Source organism: Ziziphus jujuba, chromosome 3, assembly GCF_031755915.1.
Source record: "Ziziphus jujuba cultivar Dongzao chromosome 3, ASM3175591v1".
Classification (NCBI taxonomy): Eukaryota; Viridiplantae; Streptophyta; class Magnoliopsida; order Rosales; family Rhamnaceae; genus Ziziphus; species Ziziphus jujuba.
Window position 1 is genome coordinate 25,547,083 of NC_083381.1, and position 11,330 is coordinate 25,558,412.

Genomic DNA, 11,330 nt, shown 5'->3' on the forward strand with positions numbered 1-11,330 from the left:
TTGAATGTCTTTTTTATAAATTAGTAATTGTTTTTATTTTTACCAAATGTTTGTAAATGAAACTTGAAAGCTATTAACACACTTTTATAACCATAATTCATTTACATAAACACCACGTTTCAATTGGATGACAAAATTTCACATGGATTTTCCTTACCACTGTCTTTTTCTTTTTTTCTTTTCTTTTTTTTTTTTGGGACAAATTTGTTTATCATTATTTGGTTACTCGAAATATATATAAAATCTTAATAATAATTAAAAGAAAAAGAGAATACATGAGGTAATTAAATAACCAATTTTCCAACAAAAACAATTTTCCCCCGAAGCCATATCAATGCTTGGTGGGGTTGAAAGCTAACCGCTATTCCATTACCAAAATAAACCGTTATTCCATTACCAAAACAGACTTACAAATACTGAATGAAAAATATATAAACATATTTTCCATCCAAAACAAAGTGTCAAATTATGAACTGTTTCCACAATACAAACCAAACAAACAAACATTAATATCAATCACAAAATAAATAAAGAACAACATTACAGAAAACCAAAGAGAACACAAACACAATATTCATTTGACTAAGGCTTCAATTATTTTTTCAAACCAAATTGAGCTAGCCACCACCTTAAACTTATCCGTAAGATAGTTTACAAGCGGTTCCTTCGGAACAGGTATGCACTTGACGATCCAATCGATAGGCCAAGAAATGACGGCAAATCCGAAACATATACCCCAGTGCCACAAGTTCAACATCACAAAATAACCCTCACGTTGGTCCCAAAAAAATGTCATAAACAGTACCTCAGCAGAGATGGTTATTCCAATAAAAACTAGAAACGCTACGTCCTTGTGTATCCCTCTAAACACGTCTTTGATACTCTCTACATTTCTTGCATTGAATTCATTGAAAACTTGGCACAGCAGGAAAGCATTTAAGATCAAGGTGTTTCTCTTCTTAAAACCCGATTTGACCTTGAACAGTAATGTCAAAACGACAAAATCTGATACACAACTTGACCCAAGAGGTTCCTCAACATGATGTTGGATATGAGTGGCTCTTTCCTACCAACAGGTTGCCTCTTGATGGGTTCTTCGGTGGGCCTCTCTGTGGCAAGAGCCAGAGAAGCCAATGTATTTACAATCAAGTTCAGCCACAGCACGTCGCTGGAGTCCAATGGGATTTCACCTGCACAAGCTGCTGAAATAAAGATGATAGCAAAAGCAGCAAGATTGAGAGTGAGCTCAAACTGTATGAATTTCTGTGTGTTGTTGGAAATGCATATACTCGATTTCAGAAGTCTGGCCACAGATACAAAATTATCATCCAAGATTACGATATTGGAGACTTTCTTGACGACATCGGTGCCAGCTTTGTTCCCCATGGAGATTCCTACATCAGCTTCCAACAGTGCAAATACATCATTTGAGTTGTTCCCAGAGACTGCAACGATGCCATCTTTTTTTCTTCAATATTTTCACCATTAGCAGTTTATCATTAGGAGATGAGCTGGCCATGACTCAGATTTTGTCAACTTTTTCCATTCTTTCATTTTCAGAGTAGTTTGGGAACGCCTCACCTGTTATTACTGCTCCTTCCTGATCATCTATATCGAGTAGTATTCCACACTCTCTGGCTATGTCTTCCGCTAAGGAAATGTTGTCGCTGGTCAACATCTTGACATCTTTGATGCCAACCAGCCCTAATAGTACCAGACCATCTTCTTTCAGTGGGTGACGTCCATCGACCAGTTCAACTTGATTGTGTGCACTGGAGGCTTCTCTCTGTCGTATGTTGAACGATGCGCCGGAATTTAACTTTTTGTTCATCATCGAAATTTATGGGGTTTCCAGAAATTGAAATGTCGTCGTAGTTAGAACACATCTTTAAAATCGCCTCTGCTTCTCCTTTCCAAGGAACATGGACTGTGTTGTCTACCTCCCTCTTCATCAAAACCCCACTTCGTTTCTTCTTCTGCGAATTAATGTTTAAAGGAGCCTCATCAACACGATGATCAGGACGAAGAACCGGACACCTGCTTTTCACTTCAATATCTGTATCCAAGACATGAACTGCCCATGAAAGAATTGCTTTATCAGTTGGAGTACTACGACTAGTATTCAGAGTGATTCCCTCTTTCAACAAATTTTTAACATGAGTAGAAGCATTTGTCAGATAAGCCTCTTTTTCCAAAACAGAGTGCTCGCCGAGATAAAACTCTTTGACCATCCGGTTCATGGTGAGAATGCCTGTTTTACTGGTACGGATGGTGGTGACAGATCCCATTGTCTCACAACCGGAGACGGAAGTGTCACTCACCATTTCCATGTCAGCCATCATTCTCTTCTTTGAATAGAAAGTGGTAAGAGCCACTCCTAATCGCAAGCTTTCTGGGATTACAACCACCACAATGGTAAAAGCAGTTGCTACAAATTCCTGCAGTGATGAATCCCAAAATTTAACATTGATTTTACCACTAATGACTTCCTGGTTTCCTTCATAGTTTTTGGTGTTCCCAGTGAAGTATCTGGCAAGCAAGGCCATAAAACCGAGCAAGGCAATTGGCAGACCAACCTTGTTACGTATTGAACAAGTAAGCTTGTTTACTTGATCTTCTACCGTGTCAATTTTCTCATCACTTGAACCGCAACTGGGTTTCCTCATCATTTTGCACTATTTCACCTTCATGCCAACGGAAGAGACCATCATCTGGCATCCACCATAACCATCAACAACTTGAGATCCAGAAAACAGAAATGGATTCACCTCGTTAACTACTTGAACAGCACTGTCACTGATCTCACTATCCCCCTCCTCTACTAATTGCAGATTATTCTCTCGTAAGAACAAGCCGTCTGCTGGAACTTTGTCTCCGATCTTTAAGCAAACTACACCTCCCACAACGATTTCGGATTTCGAAACCTTCTTGCTTTCTCCACCTCTCAAAACTTCTATTTCGTCTCCGCTGATGATCGCTTTGGACTTGCAAGCTGAAGAGGGAATGCAGCTACCAATGCTGTAGGCAGCAACGAAAAGGATGAAGGCAGCAAGAAGGTTCATGAAAGCATTTAAAATGGCAAATTCTCGTAGAGTTCGGTAAATGGAGACCAAAAAACCTTTTGGGCGTGGCTTTTTATACGTGTTTGAGCCGAATATTTTACGTCGTTTATCGATCTTCTTTTCATCATCAGGAATCCCTGTTCTCATATGGGTTCCGAGAGCTGTTGCTACACCTTCAATCCCTCTCAGCTCCTCATTAAGTTGTTTCAAATTCTTCCCCTTCACAACTTTCATGATTTTTTTTTTTTTTTTCCCTCCCTCCTTGAAAGCAATAATGGTGGAAAAGGAAGAGAAAGAAAGAATTCTGATTCTGCAGTCCGCACTACCTGTTTATTTTGAAGATATTATGTATATAATATTAAGAAAGTGATTAGGAAAGAAATGGCAGTAGTGTTTCAGAGAAATGCTTTCTAAATAATTAACTTCGTCTCATTATACTTGACTCAGTGTGAAATTACTCTCTCTTTTCTTTCTTTTCTCGTTTTCTTTTTCTTTTCAAATATCATTCATACTCAAAGTCACTATTTTCTTATCTTAATTCCAAAAGAGTCATTTATGTAACCAATAATTTTTAACTCAAAGAAACACTTTTCGAGTCCAGTACTAGTTTCTCTTACGTTTTCTGATTCTCAAGCTTAATAAAAGTTTTCGTTCTGCTAAAAAAATAATTCAATATTGATTTAAAATTTGATAATAATCCTTAATTCCTCCTTAATTAGTAAATTGCATTTTTAATTTCATTCTTTACCACATATGGATTTAAAATTTATAATCGATATTTTTAAACTCTTATCTTCATTTTCAATAAGTATTTTTTGATTGCTAATCGATATCAATTTTTGTAATTTTTAGAAGGGTAGTGATTTTGTTTTAATTAAGAATAGGTGAAATAAATGACAATTAATTTTTTTTAGATAAATTTCTTTATTTACCATGTATTTAAAATTAATTTCAATTATTAAGTATTTTTTTTGGTTGCTAATCAATATCAATTTTGTAATATTTAGGAAGGTGATTATGTTTTCATCAAAAATTGGTGAAATAAATGACACTTTTTGGATAAAATTAAGAGCAATGCTATTTGTGATCACTATTAATATCACTAATGAAATTTTTATTTATGCATTAATTAAAAGTTGTTTACATTTAAATCAGTTTTAAATATTAAAAAATTAAATTTCTATATAAAAATGTAAAATTTTAATATAAACTAGTTAATAATTGATACATAAATATGAATTTTACTAATAGTGATAAATATTATTTTTTAAAATTAAAAATAATATTCTCATCGATAAAAATTAATAAGGAAGAAACAGGGTATCAGTTGCAAACTCGGGGGTATAAAAGTAAGTACACATAAAAAGAATGTAAAAGACCAAAATTGGGAGGGCACGGTTATAAACTTGAGGGCATAAAAGTAAGTACACACAAAAATATTTAAAAAAATAGAAAAAGAAATTGAGCGTGGGGCATGTACCCACTGGGCCCATCATGGATCCGCTGGTGTGAACATGCAAAAAGTAAAAGTAAACGTAAACAATAAGATTACTTCATTTATTTAAATTTTGGTAAACCATATGTTCTTTTTTTTTTTTTTTGGGTGAATAGTTTTTACCATATGTTCGTGGATTAAATTTGTTTATCATTCTTTGGATGCAATAAATATATATATATATATATTATATATAAAATAAATAAAAACCACCGAAACACGTAAAGGACTGGTGTACGTTCTTTATAAAGAAAATTATTTCCCCCAAAACAGCGAGCAAATTAAAGGACTGGTGTACGTTAAAAGCAAAAGAACACAAATTGTGTGGTGGAAATATTTTCCGCAGCGGCTGTCTTGTTTTTAATTTCTCACGTGGTTCTGCTACCTTTCAGTACGTACGGCTGTGTGACATTAGAGCAGGTCAGAGCTCTCGTCAGAGCTTTTTATTTTTATTTTTTTTCATGTTGAAAGATGTTTTTAATATAAAAATTAATTTTGCTGTTATAAAGAGACAAAATTATTTTTTATTTGTATTTTATATAATTTTTATTTGTTGTTATCCAAATTATAAAATCATTCATACAACTTTTTATAAAAAAATATATTCATTATTTTATTTTATAGTATAAGATAATTAATATTTATAGAAAATATCAAAATAAAAAATCTGATTTAAGTGTTTTGTTAGAATACCAAATAAATTTTTTTTTTGAAAAAATATTTTTTAATTTGAAAAACATATTTTTTAAATTAAAGAAATTATTGGAGATGCCGTTAGTCCATTACCAAAAGAGAGTTGACGGACTTGCATATATGTATACTACTTTTATTAATTTTATTTTTGCTGAAATTATTAATTTCATTTCTATTATTTACAAACATTTGAATGAAATTACATAAGACATTTTTATCACAGTTCCCTTGGCAACCACATGTAAGAAAGATACATAGCCTCACACACAGTATCACAAGTCACAAAAGAAAAACAATACTGGAAAAACAAATTAGAGAAATACACGTTTGAATAAAAAAAGAAAAACACAAGAACGAAATGAAAGAGAGCACAATCAATCATTTAACTAAAACGAATTCATTCAACTAAAAGCTTTTTACCCTTTTGCTAATAAAAGGAGGAATTTTGTAATTTAAAAAGCAACAAAACAGGGTTAAATAAGCAACTTGAATCACAGTGATTGCAGAACGCCACCGACACATTCCCAATGCTTAAGAAATTGGAAGAAATTCCATAATGAATCTGGACTTGCAAAAGTCATGTCCGTGTGACACATCAAAAGTACATAGTGGATGGGTGGCCATTGACCTAGGCCACTTAGGCGCACAGCGTGCCATTGGTAATGATTCTACTACGGTGCCACAAATTCGCAAACTGATAGAGTGTTTTTATTGTGGACTTTAAAGTAATCAATAATAACCACATCTTTTTGGTGAATACAACAATAGCACATCTTATCTGTTCTATCATTTCACATTAGTATTTCCATACAATTAATATTACATATAATCAGGGGAAAATTTTTTAGTACAGTTAAGTACTAAAAACTGAAAAATGTGTCAGTTTCGATTTAAAAAAAGAAGAAAAACTAAAAAGAGGTTATATCAGTTTTTTTTTTTTTTTTTCTTTCTTGTTTGGCTATCCATCCATAGTGGATGGGTGGGGGCCATTGACCTAGGCCAGAGTGTTTTTATTGTGGACTCTAAAGTAATCAATAATAGCCACATCTTTTTGGTGAATACAACAATAGCACATCTTATCTGTTCTATCATTTCATATTAGTATTTCCACACAATTAAATTTTGTATTACATATAATCAGGGGAAATTTTTTTAGTTCAGTTAAGTACTAAAAACTGAAAAATGTGTCAGTTTGGATTTAAAAAAAGAAAAAAAACTAAAAAGAGGTTATGTCAGTTTCTTTTTTTTTTTTTTTTTTTCCTTCTTGTTTGGCTATCCATGGGGCCCATTGACCTAGGCCAGAGTGTTTTTATTGTGGACTTTAAAGTAATCAATAATAGCCACATCTTTTTGGTGAATACAACAATAGGACATCTTATCTGTTCTATCATTTCACATTAGTATTTCCACACAATTAAATTTTGTATTACATATAATCAGGGGAAAATTTTTTAGTACAGTTAAGTACTAAAAACTGAAAAATGTGTCAGTTTCGATTTAAAAAAAGAAAAAAAACTAAAAAAAAGGTTATATAATTTTCTAAAATTATTAAATTAAATATAATTATTATAAAACCGAAAAGTCTAAACGAAATTTGCTTCTATACTATATCTTCGTAAATAATTTTAAAATCTACTAATACTGTTAAAAACATAATTTAAATTACATAGCGGTATATCATTGCCGAAAATAAACATATTCATTACACATTAGTTACACTCCATTTCGTTTCGATTATTAACAGACATTCAAATGAAAATATAGACATATTTTCCTTTATATAATTTAATTTTCCTACACATGTACTTAAAAAGCAAGTATAAGAGAATATATATATATATATATATTTATCTATAGAGAGAGAGAGAGAGAGAGAGAGTTTTTTGCCCGTCTCTTTTTGCCTTTAAATTAAATTTGTTAGTCTCCGAAGTTTTCATAATGTGCCGTTTCTGAAAACCAATTTCATATCATAGCCCTACATACTAAACAATATATATCACAAAAGAAAAGCAATAAAGAAAACCAAAAGAACATAAACAACCGTTAGACTAGGTGAATTTATATAATCATGCCAAATTGAGCTACTTCCATCATACGTATCAATTAACAAGGCCCATATATAGCTTAGAAGCCGCACATACATTTACCGTATCAATTAACAAGGCCAGATTGAGTTTCTGAAAACTACATACGTTTACCGTAGTACATAGCCTTACAAACTAAACTATATCACATAAAGAAAAACAATAAAGAAATTCAAAAGAGATTACACAAACTATCACTTGACTTGGTGAATTTATTCTTACCAAATTAAGCTAATTCCATCGTATCAATTAACAAGGCCCAGATAGCATAGAACCGGTTTCTCTGGAACAGGTATGCACTTGGCGACACAACCAATAGGCCAAGAAACGAAGCCAATTCCAAAACATATACCCCATTGCCACAACTCCAACCTCTCAAAATAATCATTCTGGTTCAGTAAGAGTTCCAGAAACATTACCTCAACAGAAATGGTTATTGCAATAAAAACTAGAAACAATCTGTCCCTAAGCAACCCTTTAAACACGTTCTTCTTCTCTAGATTTCTTGCATTGAATTCGTTGAAAACTTGGCACAGCAGGAACGCATGGAAGATCAAGGTGTTTCTTTTCCAAATAGAATTGGCCGTCATAGTTTCAACACCAAGAATGGATTTGGCCTTGAACATTAATGTGAAAACCACAACAATCTGATACAGAACTTGAGCTAAGAGGTTCCTCAACATGATGTTGGATATGAGTGGCTCTTTCCTACCAACAGGTTGCCTCTTGATGGGTTCTTCGGTGGGCCTCTCCGTGGCAAGAGCCAGAGAAGCCAATGTATTTACAATCAAGTTCAGCCACAGTACATAGCCGGAGGTCAATGGGATTTCACCTGCACAAGCTGCTGAAATAAAGATGATAGCAAGAGCAGCAAGATTGAGAGTGAGCTCAAACTGTATGAATTTCTGCATGTTGTTGTAAATGCATATACTCGATTTCAGAACTCTGGCCACTGATGCAAAATCATCATCCAAGATTACGATATCGGAGACTTTCTTGGCTACATCAGTGCCAGCTTTGATCCCCATGGAAGCTTTGATCCCCATGGAGATTCCTACATCAGCTTCCAACAATGCCAACACATCGTTTGTGCTGTTCCCTGAGACTGCAACGATGGCATCTTTTTTCTTTAATGTTTTCACCATTAGTAGTTTATCATCGGGAGATGAGTTGGCCATGACTCGGATTTTGTCAACTTTTTCCATTCTTTCATTTTCAGAGTAGCGTCGAAACGCCTCACCTGTTATTACTGCTCCTTCCTGATCATGTATATCGAGTAGTATTCCACACTCTCTGGCTATGTCTTCCGCTGAAGAAATGTTGTCGCTGGTGAACATCTTGACATCTACTCCAGCATTCTGGCAATCTTTCACGGCTTCTTTCATTTTTGGACGACATGGATCTTTGATGCCAACCAGTCCTAATAGTATCAGACCATCTTCTTTCAGTGGGTGACGTCCATCGACCAGTTCAACTTGATTGTGTGCAAAAGCGATGCACTGGAGGCTTCTCTCTGTCATATGTTGAACGATGCGCCGGAATTTAACTTTTTGTTCATCATCGAGATCTATGGGGTTTCCAGAATTTGAAATGTCATAGTAGCTAGAACACATCTCTAGAATCGCCTCTGCTTCTCCTTTCCAATGAACGTGGACTGTGTTGTCTACCTCCCTCTTCATCAAAACCCCACTTCGTTTCTTCTTCTGTGAATTAAGGTTCAACACAGCCTCATCATCACGATGATCACGACGAAGAACCGTACACCTGCTTTTCACTTCCATATCTATATCCAAGACACGAACTGTCCATGAAAGAATTGCTTTATCAGTTGGAGTACTAGGACTCGTAGTCAGAGCGATTCCCTCTTTCAACAAATTTTTAACATGAGTAGAAGCATTTATAGAATAAGCCTCCTTTTCCAAAACAGAGTGCTCGCCGGGATAAAACTCTTTGACCTCCATCTGGTTCATGGTGAGAATGCCTGTTTTGCTGGTACAGATGGTGGTGACAGATCCCATTGTCTCACAACAGGAGACGGAAGTGTCACTCAGCATTTCCATGTCAGTCATCATTCTCTTCTTTGAATAGAAAGTGGTAAGAGCCACGCCTAATCGCAAGCTTTCTGGGATTACAACAACCACAGTGGTAAAAGCAGTTCCTATAAATTCCAGCAGTGAAGAAGCCCAAACGTCAACACGGATATCACCATCAACGAATTCCTGATTTCCTTCAGAGCTTTTGGTGTTCCCAGTGAAGTATCTGGGGAGCAAGGCTATGAAACCGAGTAAGGCAATTGGCACACCAACCTTCTTGCGTATTGAGCAAGTAAGCTCGTATACTTGATCTTCTACCGTGACAATTTCCTCATCACTTGAACCGCAACTGTGTTGCCTCATCATTTCGCACCATTTCGCCTTCATGCCAACGGAAGTGACCATCATCTGGCATCCACCGTAACCATCAACAACTTGAGATCCAGAAAACAGAAATGGATTCATCGCGTTAACTTCTGGTACGTCACTGTCACTGATCTCACCATCCCCCTCCTCTAGTAATAGCAGATTATTCCCTCTTAAGAACAAGCCGTCTGCTGGAACTTTGTCTCCGATCTTTAAGCAAACAACATCTCCCACAACTATTTCGGATTTCGAAACCTTCTTGCTCTTCCCACCTCTCAAAACTTCGATTTCGTCTAAGCTGATGATCGTTTTGGACTTGTGAGCTGAAGAGGGCATGCAGCTACCGATGCCGTACGCAGCAACGAAAAGGATAAAGGCAGCAAGCATGTTCACGAAATCATTTAAAATGGCAAATTCTTATAGAGGTCGCCATACTGCGCGGAAAAAGCCTTTTGGGCGTGGCTTTTTGTATGTGTTTGAACCAAATTTTTTACGTTGTTGATCGATCTTCTTTTCATCATCAGGAATCCCTTTGACCGTATCGGTTCCGTGAACTGTTGCTACACCTTCAATCCCTTTCAGCTCCTTATCATTAAGTTGTTCCAAATTCTTCTCCTTCACAACTTTCATGATCTTTCTGTGTTTGGTAGACATAGAATCCATTGTTGTATTTTTATTTTTAAATTTTTTTTAATTTTTTTGGCTTGCAAGCAATAATGGTGGAAAAGGAAGAGAAAGAATGAATTCTGGTTCTGGAGTCCGCACTTGTTTGTTTTGAAGCTATCATGCGTATAATATTAGGAAAGAGAGTGGGAAAGAAATGGCAGTAGTGTTTCAGAGAAATGCTTTCTAAATGATTGACTTCGTCTTATCATACTTGACTCTGTTAATGTAGCTTGAGAGATTGTATATTGTGGATGATGATAGCTTGAGAGAGAGAGAGAGAAGTTAGAAGAGCAAAAAACGTGTATATATTTTCTGGTGTATATATAAGAGAGAAGAGAATATATTTTTGCTTACATAATAAAATGTAATGATTACAATTTTGTTATATAAAGCATAAATCTGTATTTTCTCTCTCTCACACTTTCATGCACTCATTTTCTCATTCTTCTAGTTTGTTCCATAACACGTGGCATATGAGCTACTGTGAAATACACCTGTATGATCTCATTTTCCATATTTGCCTTAGCCATTATGTCAGCACAGCAGGTTATATTCCAACACTCCCCTGTAACCTCTGTGCTGAGACAACTCCAAGCTTTTCCCTCAAATAATTGAATCTGTCCCTTGGTAATGATTTGGTAAATATATCTGCAATTTGTTCTTTGGAAGCACAAAATGTCAAATCTACAATTCCATTCTGCAAGGCCTCTTTGATGAAGTGATATCTCCTGTCTATGTGTTTAGTTTTCTGGTGAAAGACTGGATTCCTTGTGATGGCAATGGCTGAGGTGTTATCACAGTGTAGAGGTGTAGCTTTCACTTGCATTTCACCAAAATCTTCCAACACAAACCGAAGCCAAATTGCCTGTGCAGTTGCTTCTGAGGCACTTATATATTCTGCCTGTCAGGACCCGTCCAGAATTCCTTCTCC

General features: G+C 35.3%; 2 protein-coding genes across 2 annotated transcripts; both read right to left on the reverse strand.

The window, feature by feature from the left end:
* Positions 1 to 990: 990 nt before the first annotated feature.
* On the reverse strand, positions 991 to 2,669 carry LOC107423090 (calcium-transporting ATPase 12, plasma membrane-type-like). Its single transcript, XM_016032608.2, has 3 exons — positions 1,941 to 2,669; positions 1,582 to 1,819; positions 991 to 1,445 (listed from the first exon to the last, which is right to left on the reverse strand). Exons 1-3 carry the CDS (start codon positions 2,667 to 2,669, stop codon positions 991 to 993), a joined length of 1,422 nt encoding a protein of 473 aa, XP_015888094.2.
* Positions 2,670 to 7,579: 4,910 nt separating this feature from the next.
* Positions 7,580 to 10,120, reverse strand: LOC107423089 (calcium-transporting ATPase 12, plasma membrane-type-like). The gene has a single exon (XM_016032607.4). The coding sequence runs from the start codon at positions 10,118 to 10,120 to the stop codon at positions 7,580 to 7,582; it is 2,541 nt and encodes an 846-aa protein (XP_015888093.3).
* Between the last annotated feature and the right edge of the window lie 1,210 nt (positions 10,121 to 11,330).

Bases quoted from the DNA above. Each gene is read 5' to 3' on its own strand.
- LOC107423089 (XM_016032607.4), bottom strand. From the start codon at position 10,120: ATGCTTGCTGCCTTTATCCTTTTCGTTGCTGCGTACGGCATCGGTAGC.
- LOC107423090 (XM_016032608.2), bottom strand. From the start codon at position 2,669: ATGATGAGGAAACCCAGTTGCGGTTCAAGTGATGAGAAAATTGACACG. The intron at 1,820-1,940 runs GTAGACAACACA...ATGAACAAAAAG, and splicing joins GGGTTTTGATGAAGAGGGAG to TTAAATTCCGGCGCATCGTT. The intron at 1,446-1,581 runs GTGAGGCGTTCC...GCATCGTTGCAG, and splicing joins GGAAGGAGCAGTAATAACAG to TCTCTGGGAACAACTCAAAT.